This window comes from Thamnophis sirtalis, unplaced genomic scaffold, assembly GCF_051295495.1.
Source record: "Thamnophis sirtalis isolate CommonGarterSnake01/CBP01778 unplaced genomic scaffold, rThaSir2_p1.2 scaffold_15, whole genome shotgun sequence".
Classification (NCBI taxonomy): domain Eukaryota; kingdom Metazoa; phylum Chordata; class Lepidosauria; order Squamata; family Natricidae; genus Thamnophis; species Thamnophis sirtalis.
In genome coordinates, this window is record NW_028261395.1 from 3,416,673 (window position 1) to 3,442,316 (window position 25,644).

Here is a 25,644-nt window from a genome sequence, read left to right on the forward strand (position 1 = left end):
GTTTATTTTTAGTTGGCTTCAGGATAAGGCTGTAGAAAGAACCCTTCATTTTTCAAGGTCAGAACTCTATCCCTGGGCCTGGCATATTTACCGATTACAAGTTGTACTTTTTATTTGCAGTTTGAGGAATGGTAAGTCTTAATTTTGGAATCTAATTGTGATGCTTGCCAGTGTCATGCTGTCCCGGGTTCCCGGAATCCTGTCATATTTCACCCCTTCGTGCTGATTCTGCATCGCTGCAATTCCTCCCAATGTCCTCCCAGAACACACAGTCCTCAAAGCTGAACTGTAGTCAGGTGAAAATCCACCTCCTACCATCAAATTTAGCACCGAAATCAAATTTCAAAATATTTATGCACATGAAGTAAGTGATCCAGATTACATCTGAACTCTGCTCTGAATTGAAAGTAAACAGAGCGACAGAAATGGAAATATGGAAAACCAAGGCAGAATTCCAAATGATAATGCAAAATTTGTTTGCATTGGTAATTTTGTTCTTTTGAGTCAGAAGGAAGCAGCAATAAAAGCATTTTATGTGACCTCTAGGCTGGAGTACTGCAATGTGCTCTACATGGGGCTGCCCTTGAAGAGTATTCGGCGACTTCAGCTAGTCCAGAATGCGGCCGTGCGAGCGATTGTGGGTGCACCTCGCTTCACCCACATAACACCTATCCTCCGCGAGCCGCACTGGCTACCTGTCAATCTCCGGGTGCGTTTCAAGGTGCTACTTGTCACCCATAAAGCCCTACATGGTAGTGGATCTGGGTACTTAAGAGACCGCCTACTGCCAATTACCTCCACGCGACCTATTAGATCTCATCGATTAGGCCTCCTCCGAGTTCCATCTGCCGGTCAATGCCGACTGGCAACTACGCAGAGGAGAGCCTTCTCGGTGGTAGCTCCGACCCTATGGAACTATCTCCCCGTGGAGATTCGTACCCTCACCACCCTCCAGACCTTCCGCACAGCCCTCAGAATCTGGCTATCCCGTCAGGCCTGGGGCTAGGACTGTAACCCGCCCGAATGGTATGAATGTTGCGTTTTTTAAGTATGTATTGTCTTATATGTTAAAAAGTTTGTCTCCCCCTCCCTCTTGGATTGTGAGCCGCCCTGAGTCCCCCCAGGGAAAAGGGCGGCATATAAATAAACTTCTATGTATGTATGTATGTATGTATGTATGTATGTATGTATGTATGTATGTATCTATCTATCTATCTATCTATCTATCTATCTATCTATCTATCTATCTATCTATCTATCTATTTAAACTACTAACAGTTCACCACCGATGTGTTTAGCCTCACTCCCAGTTTAAATCTATTGGATATTACTCTGTAAAGCCAACAAAGAGAATTTATTTATTTTATTATTTATTTATTAAACAAATTTCTATAGCCAACCAAATCACACGCAGGTGATTCCGTGCTGCCTACAAAACATCGCTTAGAAAAAAACAAATTAGAAGGTTGCTTAGGGAAAAAAAAGTTGTTTAAAATCTCCACTTATGTTCTAGACATTTCAGCCCGGATTATAATTAATTTTCTTTTAGGGATTTTTATTTTCCTTATCAGCCTTTAAACTCCAAAATAATAATAATAAAATGCTGTTATGAAAATTTACAGCATTCACAGATACAAAGAAAGGATATTAAAACATAAAGAAAGCATCAATAAATATTTTCATTAAATTCCATGCAATTTTCATTTTTTGATAATTAATATCACATTGTTCACCTATAATTTCTGTGGCATACATACCATATATACTCGAGTATAGGCCGGCTCGAATATAAGCCGAGGCACCTAATTTTACCACAAAAAACTGGAAAAGTTATTGACTCGAGTATAAGCCTAGGGTGGGAAATGCAGCAGCTACCGGTAAATTTCAAAAATAAAAATAGATTTTTTTACCGGTGTATTCAATGAAATACTTCACTCACCTCATGATGCTGATGTCCCGCTGTGATGATGATGTCCCGTGCAGCCGCGGGAGCGATGTCCCGCCTCCTATGACACACGGCACAGTGATTCCTATCATTGGATCACTGTACCAGAGGAGGTGGGACATCGCTATGTGGCTGCTTGCCATAACAAGGAGGAGGTGGGACATCGTTGCAGAGCGGCAGGAGGGGGAGGAAGGGGAATCGTAAGACAGCCCTGCATTACATTAGAACGTGAGGAGGGGGGATGGTGTGGTGCGCGCTGCGTGGCAAACTGACACAGAGGGAGGGGAAACTCACAGGGGCGCCGGGCCATTCACGAGCGTCACCCAGCGGCAAGGCCCCGCCCCTTTTTCTCCTCCATTTTGGGGAAATTTTTTCACTGACTCGAGTATAAGCCGAGGCGGCTTTTTTCAGCCCAAAAAGTGGGCTGAAAAACTAGGCTTATACTTGAGTATATACGGTATATGCTTTGTGAGTCACTTTCAAGAAGAGAATTATAACAGAATAGCAGAATAATAGAAGTAGGTTGTGGTATACTTTGTCAAATGCCTTACTGAAATCCAAGTAAGAGTTTCACTGGTCCATTAATTTAGTCACTTTGTCAAAGAATGCGGTAAGATTTATTTGGTATCCTCTGTTTTGCCAAACCCATGTTGGCGTCTGGTTTTGTCACTGTCTGTACTTTCCAAATTTCCATGTCTTATCCATCTCAGCCACATGCTTCATTTTCAGAATATCATGCCACAAATATGATGGCAGTCACTGAATTCATTGAAATTATATTCCCACATTAAAAAAAAAATACAGCCTCCTTGATTGTCCCATTCTTATGATTTGTTGCTTGGAAAGAGAAGAAGAAAAAAAGAGATTAAGCACGAATTGTATGATATCTTGAAATTGGGTGCAATGAAAATGTATTGAAACATCCGCTCTCTATTGCAAACCAGCCTCAATTTGAGGCCACTTTTACAATTTTTGAATTTACAGCTCAGAGTTCTAGAGATAGTTTCGACCATGCCGACTATGTGTTTTTTCTCTCTCTCTCTCTTTCTCTCCTCCCTTTTGTCTCTGTCCCTTTTTCCTTTTTTTCTTTCATCTCTCTCTCAGTTTTTCTTTCTTTTTTTCTTTATTTATTTCTTCCTTCCTTTCTCTTTCTCTTTCTCTCTCTCTGTGTGTGTGTGTGTGTGGTGGATTTCCAAAATTTTTGGGACCTCTTCTGTAGGTGTGGCCTGCTTTCCGGATCCACTGGTGGAACCTCTTCTAACCGCTTCGGTAGATTTGACGAACCGGTTCAACTGAACTGGTGCGAACCGGTAGGAACCCACCACTGCAGCCCATATCCAATATTCAGACACGTTAACATATTGTTCTTGGGGCTCTTCTGTGCCATGAAGCATTTGTTTTAAAGGATAAGTAAACTGAAAGATTTGTGGTTTTGGGGGGAAAAAAAGGTTTCATATTTTGGCAGTCAAATTGTTATGATGCTTCTTGAGCAGGCAAAGCACACCTCCAGGACATGGGAAGCTTTGCAAAATACACCCTGATGTCTGAAATCTCCTTTACCACCCAGGATTTCGAGGAGTTGTATTACCAACGCAGCTGAAAGGCATCAGGTTGGACAAAGTCAATAGCCGCCTTGCTTAGCTGTGGTGGGGGAAATGCATGCAGCTTCAAATAACTAACCGATAGACACAATACAATTGTCACAGAAGAGTTGGTTAATTTTCTACAGCTGGCCATCTAGCCATGAAAGGTACACCTGGCCTCCTCTTATATGTTTAAACACTGAGGTGTCAAAATTAGTAGGTGAGGTTTTAGCTGCTTAAAGAGTGAAAACACACACACGCACACACACACACACACACCAGGGGTGGGTTCCTGCCACTTCTAACCTCTTCTATGGAAGAGGTTCCACAAATCTACAGTGCCGTTTAGAACCGGTTCCAGCTCCCTCCCTCCCTCCCCCCGGCTGTCCACACATCATTGAGATGAAGAGCGAGAGGAGGAATTCTGGGAGTTGAAGTCCACAAGTCTTAAAGCTGTCAAGTTCGAACACCCCTGGGTTTTTTTTTTCTAAAGGGTTAGGGGTGCAAGGGTCTTGTAACTTGACAGCTTCAAGACTTGCGTGCTTCAAATGCCAGAGTTTCTGAGCCAACATTTTGGCTGCTAAGCAAGAGCGTTGTTGAGTGAGTTTCACCACATTTTACAAGTTGGCCAGGCCCACCCAGTCACATGTCTGGCAAGCCACTCCCACCCAGTCACATGTCTGGCAAGCCACTCCCACTCGGTCACATGGCCGGCAAGCCAATCCCACAAAGCAGGCCACACCTACAGAAGAGGTTCTAAAAAATTTTGAAACCCACCACTGATACATACATACATACATACACACACACACAATTAAAGAGTGAATGTATGTATGTACAGAGTATGTGTGTGTATATACGCGCACACACATGCACATATATGAAAACATGGATCTATGTGCTGTGTGTGCGTGTCTGTGTATATATATCTGCTTCAAGTGAATACTGTTTGTGGGTGTGTGTATGTATGTATGTATGTATGCATGTATGTATATGTATGTGTGTACACACACACACATCCGATATATATCTTTAAGCAGCTAAATATATTTATATATAATACACACAGAGGTATATTCTAAATATATATTTAGCTGCTTAAAGAGTGAATGTATGTACAGTGTATGTATATCTGTATAAATGTGTGTGTGCGCGCACACACACACACACACACACACACAAACACACACACACAGAGACACACACACAGACACACACATATATATATATGTGTGTGTTTTTTATTTGTGCTGATAAATAAATAGAGACTAGTATAGATCTATTTCAAGCTATTTAGCTCTCATCAGCTAGCCAGCTGATAAGGAGGAGACCTGTGGCTTAATGACTAAGACGTTGGCCTAAGATGCAATACAGCACAGGTTCGAATCCCAGTAAGGGTATGGCTAGCTGATGAGAGCTAAATAGCTTGAAATAGATCTATACTAGTCTCCCTTTATTTATTTATCAGCACAAATAAAAAAAGACAAATATAACAAAGGCAACAGTAAAAATATTGGGTTTCTGTCGTGATGGACTCTTGTGACGAGCCGATTGACAGATGATGGAAGCAGTTAGCTTCCTCCCATAATTGGGGTTTACCAGGGGTTGTGACTATATATATATATGAAAACATGGGTCTATGTGCTATGTGCTTGTGTTTGTGTGTCTGTGTATATATATATAGCAATAGCAATAGCAATAGCAGTTAGACTTATATACCGCTTCATAGGGCTTTCAGCCCTCTCTAAGCGGTTTACAGAGTCAGCTTATTGCCCCCAACAACAATCCGGGTCCTCATTTCACCCACCTCGGAAGGATGGAAGGCTGAGTCAACCTTGAGCCGGTGAGATTTGAACTGCCGAACTGCAGAACTGCAGTCAGCTGAAGTAGCCTGCAGTGCTGCATTTAACCACTGCGCCACCTTGGCTCTTATATATGCTTAAAGAGTGAATACTGTGTGTGTATGTGTACACACACAGACGCCCCAATATATATCTTTAAGCAGCTAAATATGTTTATATATTATACACACACAGAGGTATATTATATATATTTAGTTGCTCAAAGAGTGAATGTATGTATGTATGCATGCATGTATGTATATGTACACACACATACACACCAACACACATGCGCACACACACACACACACACACACACACACACACACACACACACGGAGTACCATATATAAATCCATGTTTGCTCACAAACCCAACACAAAATAAGATTAAGGAAAAATGCATCATTAGCGGCTCTCCAGACAGACAAATGCTAGCACTTCTTGTGCGTTATTTCAAGCTGGCTGAAAGATGCCCTCCTCTCACAATGCACAGTACTTAAAGACTCGTTTGTTCAAATATTAGAGGAAGCCCCCTGCAAACATTACCAGGGCTTCTTATATTTCCTATTCCTGAAATGAGTGGATGTTACCTGACAGCTGTTTGCTTAACTGGGTTGGGGAAAGAACAGCTGCTTTCCCTCTTTATGCTTTATTTTTAATGCTTTGCTCCTCGTTGTGCTTCAGGGTTCCGAAGGAGAGGCAAAAAGGGACTTGCTTAGTAGGAGAATTTTCATAAACTTTGCACTGTAACCAACCTCTGTTATTTTTCCTTTGTTGGAGCTATCAAAACAGAATGGGCTGGCAGGTCAGCCGAACAAATAAAGGGGGGAAAAACCTGCTCATAACAGAGGTTCTAAAATAGAAGAATGAAAGGTTCCCTAATATAGAAGAAGGAAGGAAAGGAGGGGAGGAAGGAAGTAGGGAATGGAGGGACGAAGGAAAGGAAAGAAGTGGAGGGTGGAAGAGAGAGAGAGAGAGAGAGAAGGAGAGATAGTAGGAGAGGAAGAAGAAATGTGGAGAAAGAGAAAATAAGGTGAGTTGTGGAGGAGAGGTAGGGGAAGAAGAAAGAAGTAAGGAGAGGTGGGTGGAAGAGAGAGAAAGAGAAGGAGAGAGAGTAGCAAGGAGAAGAAAGAGGGTAGGAGTAGGGGAGAAGTAAGGGAAGGAAGAAGGGGAAGGAGAGGAGGAAGGAAGGAAGTAGAGAAGGAAGGGAGGGAGAAAAGAAAAGAAAGAGAAAATAAGGTGAGTTGTGGAGGAGAGGTAGGGGAAGAAGAAAGAGATAAGGAGAGGTGGGTGGGAGGGAGAGAAGGAGAAGGAGAGGAGGGAGGAAGAGAGAAAAAGAGAAGGAGAGAGGGTAGGAAGGAGAAGAAAGAGGGTAGGAGTAGGGGAGAGGTAAGGGAAGGAAGAAGGGGAAGGAGAGGAGGAAGGAAGGAAGTAGAGAAGGAAGGGAGGGAGAAAAGAAAGAGAAAACGAGGTGGTGTCTTAGCAGGTGCGAAGGATGGTAAACAAAGCACTCCAAACTATATCTTATAACCTTTTAAATGGAATAATAATAAGAATGGCAAAGAAAAAGAATAACTATGTGAATGTATACCTATAACTGTATGTAAGAGAATAAATGACAGTAAAAATATAAAGCACAATATAGGTAAATAATACTTGATCATAAGTAGCTAAGTATAAATAAATAAAGAAATGTATATAAAAATGGATAACGAATAAGGAGATTATGAATGCAAGATAGAAATGTATAGAAGGGAAAACACTAACTGCAAAGAAACCGATTCGGAACTGCTGTATGATATACGATGGAACTTCTTGTTCCTATATTGTTTTTAAGTTATGTCGTTATTTTTGTTAATGTGTTTATATGTTCTGTTGATGTGCTTATGCGTATAAAAATAATAATAATAAATATATATGCTTCAACTTCATTATTTAGAAAGAGGAAAGAATTATTAAGAGCCACAGTGGTACAGTAGTTAGAATGCAGTATTGCAGGCTAATTCTGGCGGACTGCCAGCAGTTCGGCAGTTCAATTCTCACCAGCTCAAGGTTGACTAAGCCTCCCATCCTTCTGAGGTCGGTAAAACGAGGACCCAGATTGTTGGGGGCAATATGCTGACACTGTAAAATCTCTTAAGAGAGAACTGCAAAGTACTATGAAGTGGTATGTAAGTCTAAGTGATATTTGCTAATCGTGCATTTGGAGTGAATTATATACAAGTGATAAAAAGATGGATTATGACAAAAATATTTTTTGAAATATGTGTTCCCTAAAGACTTGCTGTGACTTCTATGTATTCATGCGGGGAAGCATACATTATGGCATCATATATGAAGCTATCTTTAAGTATTTGCTTCTCCTTATCTATGTTCAAAAGAGTGAGACATTACTATGTCTTTAATAACTGCACCAAGGAAAATAATTTTGGCAGTTTTTACATATGGATAATAGAAGGTGCAAAAGAAAAATAATTATCTTTGGCACAGCTATTAACTCTATGCCTTTTTCCTCCTCTCCCTGGGGGTACTTGAATTACTGCGATTGAGTTAGTGCAGGATATGTAGTTTGATAAAATATTATTTATTTTAAAAGAAGCCTCAAAAGAAGAAAATCATGCTTCACGATTAGTCTTCATGTTTTTACAGGCCTGACTCTGCTGTAGATAGGAATGTCGGATTCATCATTTTGCCCTGAGAAGTTGTAGAATTCAAACCGCTGCTTGTTCCAAACTAATTGTAATTCTGTAATTTGAATCAGGTAGGCTGGAGAGAGGATTGATCATCAGCTTAATTCAAAGACAGCGCTTATATCACAATATGGTTTGCTTGGTTTATCTCACTGGGTTATGAAAAGGGAGCCGTTATGTATGCAAAATGTTCTTTAAAAAAGGATAAAAGTTTACCCCTCAGTTATTTTTGTTAGGTATAATTACGGATTGCACAGCTGTAGAGATTAATTTGATTTTGCACTTAATAACTGCAGCTAGATTGTTGGTGGCGCAATACTGGAAGAAGGGAGACTTGCCTACAATTCAAGAATGGACATCGAAAGTCACACATTTAGCCGAGATGGCTAAAATATCTGCATATCTTAAGGACCACTCAAACGAGAGATATAAACGAGACTGGAAAAAAATGGATCGATTATATACAAAATAAATATGAGACTAAGAAATTCCAGATAGCTTATGATTAAGATCAGGAATGATATAAATTGTTTAAAGCTAGCCTAGCAAGGAGGAGCTAAGTTCAATGTAAAGATGTTATCAATTTTCTATTCTTTTTTCCAATATATTTTAGACTGTTTTTGTTAAAGATTTATACCGTGTATGGGTTCTGGGAAGTTGGGGGGAGGGAAGACTGGGGGGGTTTGGGGGGGAGGGATGTATATTAGACTTGACGAGGGGTGTTAGATTTTAAAGTAATATGATTGCACATGTATACTGTCTTCTCTTATTTTTCTTTAAAACTAAGATATGTTAAGTACATTGATATGGAAGCATAAATACCATCAACATAGAATGGAGTTTGCTCAGAAGCGGAAATACACCAAGGAGAGGAAGAGTGGGAAACAGAGGAGAGAAGAAAGATGGGAAGAGAGGGATAGGAGAGAGGGTAAGGGGGGAAGATGAGGAGGATAAGGAGGAGTGGAATGAAGAGAGAGGAGAAGGAGAAAGGAAGGGGAAGTAGAGTAGAAAAGGATGGAGGGAAGAAAGGATGTAGAAAGGGGGAGGAGAGAGGGGGAAGAAAGTGTCGTATAAGGTATAAATATGGTGTCTGGAGAGTGGGAAACAGAGGAGAGAAGAAAGATGGGAAGAGAGGGATAGGAGAGAGGAAGAGTGGGAAACAGAGGAAAGAAGAAAGATAGGAAGAGAGGGATAGGAGAGGGGAAGGGGGGAAGATGAGGATAAGGAGGAGTGGAATGAAGAGAGAGGAGAAGGAGAAAGGGAGGGGAAGTAGAGTAGAAAAGGATGATGGAGGGAAGAAAGGAGGTAGGAGAGAGGTAGAAGAAAGAGGTGTATGGAGAGCAGAAGAGCTAATAATGGGTTTTTATCTTTCTGGGCGTTGATGACAAGAGGAACTGATGTAATTACTACTTAATACAATAGAATTGTGATTATATGTTATGAAAATGGAAAATAAAAAAAGTATATTTCGAAAAGTGAGCCTAGCTAGCCCGATGTGCCAATCCATCCACGCATGGCGCATTCAGTAAACACATGGTTTAGCATGTTGTGTCAATCTTACCGGCTTTCTATTTAGGAGAGGAGCTTGAGCTAAAATACCTTCACGCCGGTATTTCCAAACGTTATGGACTAAAATTGTTTTCAAATATCCCTAGATGTTTTCATGCTTAAGGTGGAACCAAAACTCACAGTCTCCTGGTTTCTAACCTGATGCTTTAATACCTTAAACTGGCTGTTTCCGGATGAACTCTCCCATAATTCTTCACAGCTGGCTACGTTGTCAGGGATTAATGAATACTGTAATATTTAAAAGACAATAGCCAGTTCCTTTTTTTTGTGTGGATAATGCACTTTGCTTTGTGCATTAATGATCAAACCAAACCTTACTTCATTCCGGCCTTTAACAGCTGCACGACAGGCACAAGCTTAAAAGGTGCTCTACTCATTAGGTCCTTTATAGAAGCTTTGGATAGCCCAGAGGTGCAGCGCCCATAATCCTCATCCATCATGGATAATGACAAGGTTACCTGGAGATTGTGAACGTGGTATGGTACAGGTAGTCCTCAACTTATAACCTCAATTGAGCCCCAAATTTCTGTTGTTATGCGAGACACTTGTTAAGGAGAGTTTTGTCCCATTTTATAGCAATAGCAGTTAGACTTATATACCGCTTCATAGGGCTTTCAGCCCTCTCTAAGCGGTTTACAGAGTCAGCATATCGCCCCCACAGTCTGGGTCCTCATTTCACCCACCTCGGAAGGATGGAAGGCTGAGTCAACCTTGAGCCGATGGGATTTGAACTGCTGAACTGCAGATAACAGTCAGCTGAAGTGGCCTGCAGTACTGCACCCTAACCACTGCGCCACCTCGGCTCTTATGATCTTTCTTGCCACAGTTAGGTGAATCACTGCAGTTGATAAGTTAGCTTCCCGATGGACTTCGCTTGTCAGAAGGTCGCGAAAGGGCATCACGTGACCCTGGGGCCATGCAGCGGTCATAAATATGAGTCACTTGTCAAGCAACAGGGGATGCTACTGATGAAAGAAACGTCCTTCTGGGTTCAGCTCCAAGTGGGGAAAAAGAGACTGGAGACATGGAGGCTGCTTGGAAAGATGGTTTATTGTTGGACAGGGCCGCATGGCTTGAGCCCTGAACAGAAAAGGTGATCACAGGCTTCAATGTTGGTGGAGAAGAAGAGAAGGGCTGAGGGAGGGGCTTGCTAGGCTTTTTATACCCTGTTCAGTCCCACCTCTCTGTTTCCTGTTCCTGTGTAAGAAATGTATTCTGATTGATTGTCAGACTCCCATGGTGCCATGCAGGGGGCTACTCTCTAGGCTGTGTTTTGAATCCAGGTATGGATGAGTTCTCCGATGCCATGTGGTCAGTTGAGTAAAGGGCCAATATTATCATGCCTTTACTCCCATCCTCCCTGGGGCTGAAGTGGAGAAGTCTTTATTATGTAAAAGGGACTAGCCTGGCCTTCTCAATGGCCCATTAACGGTGGGGATGGGCAGGAAGCTCCAGGCAGCTATTCTGTCTTTTAAAACACCTTTCTTTCTTTTCACATCCAGAGAAATATTCTGCCTTTTCAATATTTCCCCCTGCAGCTGCAGTGGAGAAGTCTTTATTATGTAAAAGGGACTAGCCTGGCCTTTTTAATGGCCCATTAACAGTGGGGATGGGCAGGAAGCTCCAGGCAGCTATTCTGTCTTTTAAAACACCTTTCTTTCTTTTCACATCCAGAGAAATATTCTGCCTTTTCAATATTTCCTAGGATATTTCAATTTTTCTGGGAGAGGGCTGGCTGATAACTTCCCACACCACAAAGTCCAAGCATCACCGCAGACAGATTAGTTGTCCACTATTATTATTATTTTATTACAAAGGCTGTCCTAAGTCCCTTTTGCCAATGCCACTGTGACCTTTAGTCAACGGTCACTAAATGAAGTGTTGCAACTCAAGGACTACCTGAGAGCCGAGGTGGCGCAATGGTGAAATGCAGCACTGCAGGCTACTTCAGCTGACTGCAGTTCTGCAGTTCGGCTGTTCAAATCTCACCGGCTCAAGGTTGACTCAGCCTTCCATCCTTCCGAGGTGGGTAAAATGAGGACCCAGACTGTGGGGGCGATATATGCTGACTCTGTAAACCGCTTAGAGGGGGCTGAAAGCCCTATGAAGCGGTATATAAGTCTAACTGCTATTGCTATTGCAGTTCGGCGGTTCAAATCTCACCGGCTCAGCGTTGACTCAGCCTTCCATCCTTCCGAGGTGGGTGAAATGAGGACCCGGACTGTGGGGGGCGATATGCTGACTCTGTAAACCGCTTAGAGAGGGCTGAAAGCCCTATGAAGCGGTATATAAGTGTAACTATTGCTATTGCTAGATAGATGATAGGTAGAAAAAGAGAGAGAGGGAGAGATGTAGGTAGGTAGGTAGAGATACATAGATAGATCATAGATTGATAGATCGATAGATTGATCAATAGATAGGTGATAGATAGATAGATAGATAGATAGATAGATAGTTAGATAGATAGATAGATAGATAGATAGATAGATAGATAGATAGATGATAAATAGATGATAGGTAGATAGATAGATTGGTTGATAGATTGATAGATTGATAGATAGAGAGCCGAGGTGGCGCAGTGGTTAGGGTGCAGTACTGCAGGCCACTTCAGCTGACTGTTATCTGCAGTTCAGCGGTTCAAATCTCACCGGCTCAAAGGTTGACTCAGCCTTCCATCCTTCCGAGGTGGGTGAAATGAGGACCCGGACTGTGGGGGGCGATATGCTGACTCTGTAAACCGCTTAGAGAGGGCTGAAAGCCCTATGAAGCGGTATATAAGTCTAACTGCTATTGCTATCTATCTATCTATCTGTCTGTCTGTCTATCTGTCTCTATCTATCATCTATCTATCATCTATCTATCTATCTATCTATCTATCTATCTATCTATCTATCTATCTATCTATCTATCTATCTATCTATCTATCTATCTATCTATCTATCTATCTATCATCTATCATCTATCAAGAGCCGGGGTGGTGCAGTGGTTAGGGTGCAGTACTGCAGGCCACTTCAGCTGACTGCTATCTGCAGTTCAGCGGTTCAAATCTCACCGGCTCAGGGTTGACTCAGCCTTCCATCCTTCCCAGGTGGGTGAAATGAGGACCCAGACTGTGGGGGGCGATATGCTGACTCTGTAAACCGCTTAGAGAGGGCTGAAAGCCCTATGAAGCGGTATATAAGTCTAACTGCTATTGCTACCTGCATATGTATTATTTCCCTTTAACAACAAGGGATGCCCAAGAGGTTTCTCACCTCCCAAGGGAAGCAGCTGGGAGGGGGGGGGGATTCCGCAGCCTCGTATAAATAGATTACAACTGTGCGCAGCCCTATATATAGCCAGTAATAGCATTCAATGGGGAAAAGGAAAGCGGAGCCAAGGTGGCAGCCACGGGGAACGCAGGGAAATAAGTCAACCCGTATTTGGGCTGTTTGGGGGAAGCGACGAGTGACAAAGGATCCCGTGTCCGGATCCCGCTACTACGAGTCCTCTATTTAGAGAAGGAGAGAGCCGGCGGAGGCTGACCTTGAGCCCGAGCAAAAAAGAGGGGGCTCCGGCGGCTGGAAGCTGTGTCAACACAACCGCACGCAAACTCCCCTTTTTTTCCCTTCGCCCGTTCTGCAGACGGAGCGATCACGTCTCGCCCTGGCGGCCCAGCCCGGCGCTGATTGGCCAGAGCGCGCCGAACTCGAGACGCGATTGGTCTCCCGGCAGGTTTCACGTGAAAAAAAAAAGACAGCGCCGCGTTTGATAAGCGGGCGGAGCGCGAGCCGAGACGGGGAAACTCGCGGCTGGGAGTCGTAGCGGAGCAAGCGGGAGGCGGGGAGGGAAGGGAGGACGGACGAAGCTTGGCTGGCTTGTAGGCTGGGCGGGCGGCGTGTTTTAGGGGAGAAACTCCTTGAACGGGGCCAGGGGGCGGAGGCCCCCCCTTTTTCCTCCCCTTGCTTCTTCGCTAAAGCGCCCCAAGTTTTGCAAAGCGCTTCCCGCTGGCAGTTCGAAGCCTCTTCTCGCCGCTCCTATGTAAAAACCGTAACCAGGTAAGAGAGAGCTGCGGCTCCCGGGAAGAAGAAAAGAAATGAGGATAAGACTAATAATGATGGGCAACTCATTTGTCCTGCAAGGGTACACAATAGGGGGCTCCTGCTTGGGCGGGGGTGGTGGACTAGAAGACCTCCAAGGGACCCCTTGCAATGCTTGTCGGTCTGAAATAATAAAGAAAAGGGAAACTACGGCTGCAGCCCTTGGGGGAGGGGGGAGGAAAAGGCTTTGCAGCTGAACTCGGGGAGCCCTGCAGAGAAGGACGGGAGGGGGGGCGCTTTTGAATTTTTGCTCCGTCACGGGGAGCGAAAGGGGCCGGAGTGGCGCAGCGAAGCGGTGTTATTTTGGGGGGGGGGACCGTGGCTTGGGTAGAGGGGTTGTATTCTGACCAAGCTCTTTCCCCCCTCCTTCCTTCCTTCCTTCCTTCCTTTCCTCCCTCTTTCTTTCCTTCTTTCTTTCTTTCCTTCCTTCCTCCCTCCCCTCCCTCCCTCTTTCTTTCTTTCCTTCCTTCTTTCTTTCCCTCCCTCCCTCCCTTCTTTCTTTCTTTCTTTCCTTCCTTCCTCCCTCCCTCTCTCTTTCTTTCTTTCCTTCCTTCCTCCTTTCTTTCTTTCCTTCTTTCTTTCCTTCTTTCCTCCCTCCCTCCTTCCCTCTTTCTTTCTTTCCTTCCTTCTTTCTTTCCCTCCCTTCCTTCCTTTCTTCCTTTCCTTCTTTCTTTCCTTCCTTCCTTCTTTCTTTCCCTCCCTCCCTCCCTTCTTTCTTTTTTCTTTCTTTCTTTCTTTCTTTCCTTCTTTCCTTCCTCCCTCCCTCTTTCTTTCCTTCCTTCCTCCTTTCTTTCTTTCTTTCTTTCTTTCTTTCTTTCCTTCTTTCCTTCCTTCCTCCCTCCCTTCCTCTTTCTTTCTTTCCTTCTTTCTTTCCCTCCCTCCTTCCTTCCTTCCTTTCTTCCTTTCCTTCTTTCTTTCTTTCCTCCCTCCCTCTTTCTTTCCTTCCTTCCTTCTTTCTTTCTTTCTTTCTTTCCTTCCTTCCTCCCTCCCTCCCTCCCCCCCCCTCTCCTTCCTTCCTTCCTTCCTTCCCTTCCCTTCCCTCCCTCCCTCCCTCCCTCCCTCCCTCCTTTCTTTCTTTCTGGAAATTGGTGCATCGCAATTGGGTCCAGGCAAGAAGAGATGGCGATGCTCAACTTGATGACGATAAACTTTTTTTTTGTTGTTTTAAAATCCTCGTTGCTTACCTTGCTCTCCGCCCGCTTTCCACGACGGGGTAAAATAATAATAATAATAATAATACGGCTCGCTTAAGCATGAATGCGGCGGTCGGGAGTAAATGAACTTCAGATATGGCTTTGAAGCTCCTTCTGCAAAAAGAAATCACTTTGCGGATCCCGAATGTGAAATGCAATTGGGGGGGGGGGGAGAAAGAAGGTGGGAGCGGCTGGTGGGGGAAAAAAGGAGAAAAGGGGTCTCTTTTGGGTTCCCCGCTTTCCACACACCCCCCTCCTCTGCTTCGGCTTTTTGTAAATCCTGCCAAAGTCGGAGTTTGTTTGTTTTTTTAAACATCCTGGCAGTATCGATTCACAAATGGCCTCTTTTTGGGGGGTTCCAACTACCATGCTTTGGAGAAGAGGGCATTTCTTTAAATGGGTGTGACTCAAAACTTCCAGAAAGTTCTGATAGGGGCATGTCCTAAAGCTCAATTTAAAGTTAATTTAAACTCAGTTGTGGTTAGATTTCACCTTTTCTCTAAAAGATCACAGTAGGTGATGAAGGGGTGGGGGGGAAGTGCTTGAAGGGGAGAAGGCTGATTTAGAGATTTTAACCCGCATGCTTGAGGGTTTTTTTTCTTCCTGAAAGTGAATGAATAAAATGGAAGGAGACTGCACCAAAAATGCCATTGGAACGATGCCAGTCAATTCCATAAAGAGCTCCACAAACTAAAATTAAAAAAAATAAACTTTTAAAGCAGGTTTTGATAAGTCTTGTTTTGAATGCTGGACACGCCCACTTTCCCGGTCCTTTCGTATATAGGGAATATGATCTGTATTATAAATGTGCAAATGTATAAGGCAGTGTTTCTCAACCTTGGCAACTTGAAGATGTCCGGATGCTGGCTGGGGAATTCTGGGAGTTGAAGTCCGGACATCTTCAAGCTGCCAAGGTTGAGAAACACTGGTATATTTGGGGCCTTTAAAATAATCTATATAGAATATAGCAATAGCAGTAGACTTATATACCGCTTCATAGGGCTTTCAGCCCTCTCTAAGCGGTTTACAGAGTCAGCATATCGCCCCCAACAACAATCTGGGTCCTCATTTTACCCACCTCGTAAGGATGGAAGGCTGAGTCAACCCTGAGCTGGTGAGATTTGAACCGCTGAACTGCTGATCTAGCAGTCAGCTGAAGTAGCCTGCAGTGCTGCATTTAACCACCGCGCCACCTCGGCTCTTAAGCTATTAAGTTAGCTCGAAATGTCACATGGATTTCATTCAAACATCTTGGAATGGAGCTATGTTACTTTTTTATCAGTTCACAGTCCTGGTCGTGGTCCATTTTTCTTGGCTGAATTATTTAAAGTTTCCCTGCTACCTGAGCATTGCTTTTAAAAGCAACAGCATGCATTTAAAGAGCCGAGGTGGCGCAGTGGTTAAATGCAGCACTGCAGTTCAGCAGTTTGGCTGTTCAAATCCTACCAGGCTCAAGGTTGACTCAGCCTTCCATCCTTCTGAGGTGGGTAAAATGAGGACCCAGATTGTTGTTGGGGGCGATACGCTGACTCTGTAAACCGCTTAGAGAGGGCTGAAAGCCCTATGAAGCGGTATATAAGTCTAACTATTGCTATTGCTATTTTAAGAGCCTTTGGGGGAGTTTTTTCCCCCCCCTCAGGGCTTGTAGCCTAATTGTACTCAACTTATTTCTGTTTCCTTTTGCAGAATGATACAAGTCTTGGACCCAAGGCCTTTGCCCAGTTCCATCATGCCTGTCGATGTAGCCATGAGAATATGTTTGGCCCATTCGCCACCCGTGAAGAGTTTCCTCACCCCCCTCGATGAATATCAAAGGAGAAAATTTGTGGACCGCTTAAAGCCTCTGAGATCATGCCTCAACGTGAAACGTGAGACGGAGCACCAAAATAGTGACTGGAAACACTCTGCGGGCCGGGCTAAGAAGAAAGTGGTTTTTGCCGACTCGAAGGGCCTCTCTCTGACTGCCATCCACGTCTTCTCCGAATTCCAGGAGAATCCAGTCTGGGATCTCCAGTTCGATTTGTCAGATCTCGAAGACATCACAGCTAGCCTAAAGTTACACGAGGAGAAGAACTTGATTCTGGGTTTTACCCAGCCTTCGGCTGACTACCTAGACTTCCGGAGTCACTTACAGAAGAACTTGGTCTGCCTCGAAAACTGCACTCTGCAGGAAAGTACGGTATCTGGGACCGTGAAGGTGAAAAACGTCAGCTTTGAAAAGAAGGTGAAGATTCGAATCACCTACGACTCGTGGAACACCTATTCCGACCATGATTGCGTCTACATGAACAACGTGTACGGCGATTCGGACAACGACACGTTCTCCTTTGCGATCGAATTGCCTCCCGCCATTCCTAGCGAGCAGAAAATTGAATTTTGTGTGCATTATCAAAACGGCGGCCACATTTTCTGGGACAATAACGACGGGCAAAACTATAGGATTGTCCATGCGAAATGGAAGTCTGATGGCGTCCAAGTGGCGACGTCGCCCAGGAAAGGCTGCCTAACACTCAAATCTTCAAGAAATGTGCAGAAAGCAGTGGGTGAACAACTTGGCAGCGCCCGGATATCCAATAGCTTCTATCCTGAATGGCAAAAGTGGAGCACAGTTGAAACATCCTCTCCGTATTGGTGAATGAAATATATCCACAGAGGCCTCTAATATCAATGGCTGACATTGCTGATCTTCAGCTTCTTAATATGCATTATCAACAAACCAAGTTGGAAGGCATGGTGGCTACTTTAAAAGAAGCTAACTTCTTCTTCCAGTTGTGTTCCAGTTACAACTTAGGCATGGGACAATTCAATGACAATGTTGCCTAGCGCAAGAACAGCATGCGTGCTCCATATATGTGAAACTCTTGTTTTTTTTCCAATCATTTGCCTGGACGTGTAAAAAAAAAAAGAGATGTTGGGAAGAAATAATGTCGTGCTGACTCTCAGGAAGCTGTGATTGTGTGGGAAATGTTGGATAGATAGCCACAAAAAAAACAAACCCCTTTGTGCCTACTTTAAAATGCAATGGGAATTGAGAGAGATGCCGAAACTGTGAAGCCTTGAGACTTGAATTCAACCTAAACAAAGATTGACTACAACACATATTCATTGTTTGGGTTTGGGGGGCATAGGAGTATCTCAACAGGATAGAGTTGAGAAAGGAAGGGAAGAAAGACGAGGTTCTGTGTTGTAGTTGAGAAGTATTGGGGAGCCCTATTTCGTATCTCCAAATAAATTATCAGTAGTTCGCAAAATTGAGAAACCTATAAAGAACTTTCCTTGAACTTGAGTTACCAGCTTTTATCCCAAAATATAACCTGTACCTTTACAATCTCTAGGACTGATAGAATTATGTCAGATTGAATTTTGGGTTTCCAAAACTTCCCCATCAATGTATTTGCAGTCCTGTTAAATGTATCTGTCCTAGGCTAGGTATATGTGGAAGAAATATTCAAGCATGAACAGACGAAAATGTGGCAACTGCATTTATAAAAAGACCCTGTATATTTGCAGACTTCGTTTCACTATTCTGCCTTCAACTTGCTCTATAACAGACTAACTTTGCTTTCATAAGCCAACTCCCTACACAAGGGGATTGCCATCCTGTGTACACACAAGGTGTGCCTTAAACAAAACCCAGTGAAAGACCCCAAGAGCACACTGTTTTGCTTAGAGATTTTGAATGACTCTTGTGAAATGCCTTAAATCTATCAACGTTGGTCGTCCGACGAGCTTGCCTTGTAAAAGTAGACAAAAACCTCTCCTCTCTTAGCTTGCTTGTTGTAGAAGAATGTTGTTGGTAAGAATCTTCCCTTCTAAGGATAGCTCTTCACCACAATAAAATAATCCCTAAGCAATCCCAGAGTCCTTCATATTGAAGGTGGTTAGATAGCTGCACTTCTCAAGCCAATAGGTTTAAAAATGACAGAGTAGGCAACTTGCACAGAAATAGAAAATCGTTTCTATTCACCTCCTCGTACCTCATTTTTTTTCCTCTGTAGCTTTTACAGAACCAGAACATGTTGGGTTATGCATGTGTATGTGCTATTTTAATTGTGATTTTGATCCCCCCCCCCCAGGTGCATTGCATTTTGTAAATTATAATGTATGACTGCAGTTTTGACTCACATGTACAGAGCAATTACAATTAGGATGGGTGTGTGTGTGCGCTCCTACGCGTTCCGGTTTCGTAGTGGTGGTATGGTTTATGGAGAATGCAAACTATTGTTTGTTACACCAGTATAGTGAGATGGGACATGCATTGTAAAAAAAAAAAAAAGCAAAACTCCTTCCATCTCTTTTCCCTTCTTCCTCACTGTATCACAACGACTGTGTAAGCAATTCACTTAAAAATAAACTGTATTTTGGTAATTTTGTCAGTCCTTCTGTTGGGAAATAAGTTGAACAATGTAACGTGGCTCTAGTTGCAGAAAGACTAAAAGCTGGAATTTAACCAGCTATTCAGCTCTGATCATAAAAACTGGATTATTTCTATTAGTTGCTATGGCCATATCTAATATTTTTACCCACAAATCTAGTATTCCCCAGTATTTTTCCATAACTGTTTTCTGTTTCTGTTCACATTTCTAGACCATCTGAACCAGTGGTGGGTTTCAAAACTTTTTCGAACCTACTCTGTGGGTGTGGCCTCCTTTGTGGGAGTGGCTTGCCGGCCATGTGACCTGGTGGGAGTGGCTTGCCGGCCATGTGCTTTCTTTCTTTCTTTCTTTCTTTCTTTCTTTCTTTCTTTCTTTCTTTCTTTCTTTCTTTCTTTCTTTCTTTCTTTCTCTTTCTTTTGTCTCTCTGTCCCTTTTTCCTTTTTTTCTTTCAGCTGTCTCTCACACTTTTTCTTTTTTTCTTTATTTTTTCTTCCTTTTTCTTTCTCTCTCTGTGTGACTGTGTGTGTGTGTGTGTGTGTCAGTGGTGGGTTTCAAAAATTTTTCGAACCTACTCTGTGGGTGTGGCCTCCTTTGTGGGAGTGGCTTGCCGGCCATGTGACCTGGTGGGAGTGGCTTGCCAGCCATGTGTTTGTTTCTTTCTTTCTTTCTTTCTTTCTTTTCTTTCTTTCTTTCTTTCTTTCTTTCTTTCTTTCTCTCTCTCTCTCTCTCTCTCTCTCTCTCTCTTTCTCTCCTTTTGTCTCTGTCCCTTTTTCCTTTTTTTCTTTCATCTCTCACTTTTTCTTTCTCTTTCTCTCTCTCTCACTCTCTCTTTCTCTCCTTTTGTCTCTCTGTCCCTTTTTCCTTTTTTTCTTTCATCTCTCTCACTTTTTCTTTCTTCCTTTCTTTCCCTTTCTCTTTCTCTTTCTCTCTCTGTGTGATGTGAGTCTGTCTGTGTGTGTGTGTCAGTGGTGGGTCTCAAAAAATTTTGGAACCTCTTCTGTAGGTGTGGCCTGCTTCCTGGTGGGACCTCTTCTAACCGGTTTGGTAGATTTGACGAACCGGTTCTACCGAACTGGTGCGAACTGGTAGGAACCCACCTCTGATCTGAACTGTCCCAACACTTCCCCCCCCCCCCCCACCGTCACGCTCTCATCAGCCCAAGATTGGGCTATACTCCAGCACAGTCTTCTCCCCCCCGCTGGACACCTATCAAATGTTTGAAGCGGCTCCCAAAATCCTACACAATTGTCAGACTGGTTGGATAAGGCCATGCCTCTGGAGGAGAGCCAGCCTGGGGAAGGCAGCTCGGGTGTCATGCCACAAACTAAAATGAAAATATTTGAATGAAAGTGTGATGCTAAATATGGTTTGGTGTAATGTCACGAAGACTATCTTTGGAAGAGCTATAAGGAGAGTCACTTGCTCTCCCGCGGAGATCCGGACCCTCACCTCTCTCCCGGCCTTCCGGAAAGCCGTCAAAACCTGGCTGTGCCGGCAGGCCTGGGGTTGATGACTTCCCCTCCCGTCTCGACTTGTGTGGTTGTGTGATTCTTGTTTATTTTAATTACGTGTATTGTGTTTTATGTCCCCTTCCCCCTTTTGAGTTGTTCGCCGCCCTGAGTCCCTCCAGGAGAAGGGCGGCATACAAATAAACTAAATCTGAAATCTGAATCTGAATCTCTTTATCTCACATGTGCATCATAACTTTGTTCAGGATTTCCCTCCAACAGAAGCTGGAGCCGAGGTGGCGCAGTGGTTAGGGTGCAGTACTGCAGGCCACTTCAGTTGACTGCTATCTGCAGTTCAGCGGTTCAAACCTCACCGGCTCAAGGTTGACTCAGCCTTCCATCCTTCCGAGGTGGGTGAAATGAGGACCCAGACTGTGGGGGGAGATATGCTGACTCTGTAAACTGCTTAGAGAGGGCTGAAAGCCTTATGAAGCGGTATATAAGTCTAACTGCTATTGCTATTGCTATTGCTATTGATAAGCTCTGATATTTGAGGGGCCTATAGTTGAAGTAAGAGCAGTTGCTTTTGTGTAATATATTTGCAGCAGTAACTTCACTCACGCTTATAAACTGAATGTGCGCTTCTGCTTCTTGTTTGTGCTTGCACATACCAATCAATGTATGGAGAGCAATTTGCAGATAAGATCTGAATAAACGTTAGATCTTTATATGGATTAGACCAATGGTCCACAGCCTTTTTGGCATCAAGGACCAGTTTCACAGAAGACAATTTTTTCAATGGACCGGGGATGGGGTGGGAAGGCGGTTTTGTTCTCTTGCCCAACACTCAACAAGTTCTTAACAGACTGGTACTCTCGTGACCTCAAGACTGGACTACTGCAATGCGCTCTACATGGGGCAGCCCTTGAAGAGTATTCGGAGACTTCAACTCGTCCAGAATGCAGCCGCGCGAGCGATTGTGGGTGCACCTCGGTACACCCACGTTACACCTATCCTCCGCGAGCTGCACTGCCTACCGATCGGTCTCCGGATACGCTTCAAGGTGCTAATTGTAACATATAAAGCCCTTCATGGTATTGGATCTGGGTACTTGAGAGACCGCCTGCTGCCAATTACCTCCCAAAGACCTGTCAGATCACACAGGGTCGGCCTCCTCCGGGTTCCGTCCACCAGCCAATGCCATCTGGCTACTACCCGGGGGAGGGCCTTCTCTGTAGCAGCTCCGGCCCTTTGGAATGAACTCCCCGCAGAGATTCGGACCCTCACCTCTCTCCCGGCCTTCCGGAAAGCCGTCAAAACCTGGCTGTGCCGGCAGGCCTGGGGTTGATGAGTTCCCCTCCCCTCTCGATTGGTATGGCTGTTTGATTTTCGTGTATTTTAATTATGTGTACTGTTGTTTATGTTTCCTTTCCCCTTGAGTTGTTCGCCGCCCTGAGTCCCTCCTGGAGAAGGGCGGCATACAAATAAACCAAAACTGAAACTGAAACTGGTACTGGTCTGTGTCCCATGGGTTGGTGTTGTGACTCAGCAGACGTCTCCTGTGAGTCTTTTCGGGATGTAAGATTAACAATGCAGCTGGGGCTCGTTAGTGGCGTCTTCTGGTGATAAAAGGACGGATGGTGCCACGCCCTGGTTGCAGGAGTCAACGTTCAGCATTCATCGGTCGTGGTTTGTTTGTGAGAGACACTTGGAGAAGTGATTTGCTTTCTGTAACCCTGATTCAAGGAGACACTTGGAGAAGTGCTTCGCTTTCTTTTTGGACACCTGGATTTGCCGTAAGAGTTTTGTTTTGCAGTCTGTTATCTTCTTGTCAGAGACTTTGTTTATGTTTATTTTTGGGCTCACAGCCAGTCTGAGCCGAGGACTGATAAAGTTCTTTCCTTGTAAGTTGGTCTGCCTGTCGTCTGTTAACGAGCGGAGAAGAAGGGACAGAACAGGTCTCCTGCACTAGGCTCAAGTGGGTTTCTCTTCAGCAGTTAATATAACTACATTAATTTGCCACAAGACTTGTTTTCCAAGTAACAACGTTGAGTTTTCTGTTAGATGTGGAATTGTTAGTTGTGTGTGTGTGGGGGGGGGGCTTAGATTTTCAGACTTCTTATAAGACTTTTTCCTATAGTATTTTTTTTTTTAGATCTAATCAGAGGTGGGTTCCTACCAGTTCGCACCTGTTCGGTAGAACTGGTTCGTCAAATCTACCGTTAGAAGAGGTTCCACCAGTGGACCCAGAAAGCAGGCCACACCTACAGAAGAGGTTCCAAAATTTTTTGAAGCCCACCACTGACACACACACACACACACACACACACAGACAGACAGACAAACTCACACAGAGAAAGAGAAAGAGAAAGAAAGAAATAAATAAATAAAAAGAAAGAAAGTGAGGGAGAGATGAAAGAAAAAAAGGAAAAAGGGACAGAGAGACAAAAGGAAGGAGAGAGAGAGAGAGAGAGAGAGAAAGAAAACACATGGCCGGCAAGCCACTCCCACTTGGTCACATGGCCGGCAAGCCACTCCCACAAAGGAGGCCACAACCATAGAGTAGCAGAGGTGGGTTCCTACCAGTTCGCACCTAGTCGGTAGAACCGGTTCGTCAAATCTACCGAACCGGTTAGAAGAGGTTCCACCAATGGACCCAGAAAGCAGGCCACACCTACAGAAGATGTTCCAATTTTTTTTGAAACCCACCACTGACAAGGATCTTGTAACTTGACAGCTTTAAGACTTGCATGCTTCAATGCCAGAGTTTCTGAATAGCTACTTGGACAGACTTAAGTACTAATTCACAATTTCATATCCGGTCACATGGGTGGCAAGCCACTCCCACAAAGGAGGCCACACCCACAGAGTAGGTTCCAACAATTTTTGAAACCTATCACTGTTAGTGCCCCACATGTTCATTTAACAGCTCATCAGGGAGAGCAGGCGTGTGAGTTGTTAAGTGAGCCTATCTCGCTTAACAGCCCTCAACAGTTGCGACTGCAATGGCTAGATTCTCTTATGGTTGCAAGTCAATGACTACATACATATACATGCATGCATGTATGCATGCATGCATACATACATACAGTACGTACGTTTTGTGCCGTGTATGTGAAAGTTTTTAATAATCATAAATAGTTGTACATATTTTTAGATTTATTCTACGCCGCCCAGAGTCACTTGTCTGGGACTCTATGGCTATGTAAATATGACATAAATGAATATACAAACTCATAGTGGAAGTCCTGTTTCCGTGAGGAAATTTGATTAATATGGGTTTTAGTGAAATGTTTGATCTTCGGTTCACGAATTGGTCGGCAAAAGCATTGGGCCGAGATGAGACAGCTTTTATTTCTGTTGACGTGGCCATGACTCAGTGATTACCTGAAAAAGAGTATGAGGTGTAAGGAAATGTGTTGGCCGGTGTTTAAAAATTCCTTATTTGCCAAATGCAAAAATCCAAATAATGTTTGTTTGAAAATGGAAATCTGCATTGCTTCCTCAACTTTAGCGGAGAGTTTGTTACCAGATTAGAGCACCTGGAGCCCTCAAGAATAGCAATAGTAGCAATAGCAGTTAGACTTATATACCGCTTCACAGGGCTTTCAGCCCTCTCTAAGCGGTTTACAGAGTCAGCATATTGCCCCCACAGTCTGGGTCCTCATTTCACCCACCTCGGAAGGAAGGAAGGCTGAGTCAACCCTGAGCCGGTGAGATTAGAACCGCCGAACTGCAGATAACAGTCAGCTGAAGTGGCCTGCAGTATTGCACCCTAACCACTGTGCCACCTCAGCTCTCTGTCTGTCTGTCTGTCTGTCTGTCTGTCTGTCTATCTATCTATCTATCTATCATCTATCTATCTATCTATCTATCTATCTATCTATCTATCTATCTATCTATCTATCTATCTATCTATCTATCTATCATCTATTTATCTATCTATCTATCATCTATCTATCTATCTATCGTCTATTTATTATCTATCTATCTATCTATCTATCTATCTATCTATCTATCTATCTATAATCTATCTATCACCTATCTATTGATCAATCTATCGATCTATCAATCTATGATCTATCTATGTATCTCTACCTACCTACCTACATCTCTCTCTCTCTTTTTCTACCTATCATCTATCTAGCAATAGCAATAGTAATAATTAGACTTATGTACCGCTTCATAGGGCTTTCAGCCCCCTCTAAGCACTTTACAGAGTCAGCATATATCGCCCCCCACAGTCTGGGTCCTCATTTTACCCACCTCGGAAGGATGGAAGGCTGAGTCAACCTTTGAGCCGGTGAGATTTGAACCGCCGAACCGCAGATAACAGTCAGCTGAAGTGGCCTGCAGTACTGCACCCTAACCACTGCGCCACCTCGGCCTCAAGAACATGGTATCTTCTCTGCCCACCATGTTGTTTGCTGACCAGTTTTCAATGCCTGAAAACAAAGCGTTGCCTTCATGGGTTTAAAAATTACATAACCATAAGAACACCTCTTGAGGCTGCCCCTCCGCCAGGAATAAACTCCGAGACTTTTCATTTTATTTTGGGGTTGTCTTTGAAAAGAGGGAGGGCTCTGTTATGTTTGTGCATGCTTTGTGGCTCTGGAATTGCAGAGCCCTTTACCACAGAATTAAAAATAAGCTTCTGACAGGTCTTATGTTAAAGCAGGAAACCTTATGAGAGTTAGATGAAGAATAGCACACATGCCTAGCTCCGTTATTCTGTTTCCCCATAGCAATAGCAGTTAGACTTATATACCGCTTCATAGAGCTTTCAGCCCTCTCTAAGCGGTTTACAGAGTCAGCATATTGCCCCCAACAACAATCCGGGTCCTCATTTCACCCACCTCGGAAGGAGGGAAGGCTGAGTCAACCTTGAGCCGGTGAGATTTGAACCGCCGAACTGCAG

The 25,644-nt window shown here is 43.8% G+C and overlaps 1 protein-coding gene across 1 annotated transcript; it reads left to right on the forward strand.

Moving 5' to 3' along the window:
• The first annotated feature begins 13,437 nt into the window (after positions 1-13,437).
• Positions 13,438-19,270, forward strand: PPP1R3C (protein phosphatase 1 regulatory subunit 3C). The gene is made up of 2 exons (XM_087702042.1): positions 13,438-13,667; positions 16,589-19,270. The coding sequence occupies exon 2, from the start codon at positions 16,590-16,592 to the stop codon at positions 17,535-17,537; it is 948 nt and encodes a 315-aa protein (XP_087558168.1). The 5' UTR covers positions 13,438-13,667; position 16,589; the 3' UTR covers positions 17,538-19,270.
• The last annotated feature ends 6,374 nt before the right edge of the window (positions 19,271-25,644 follow it).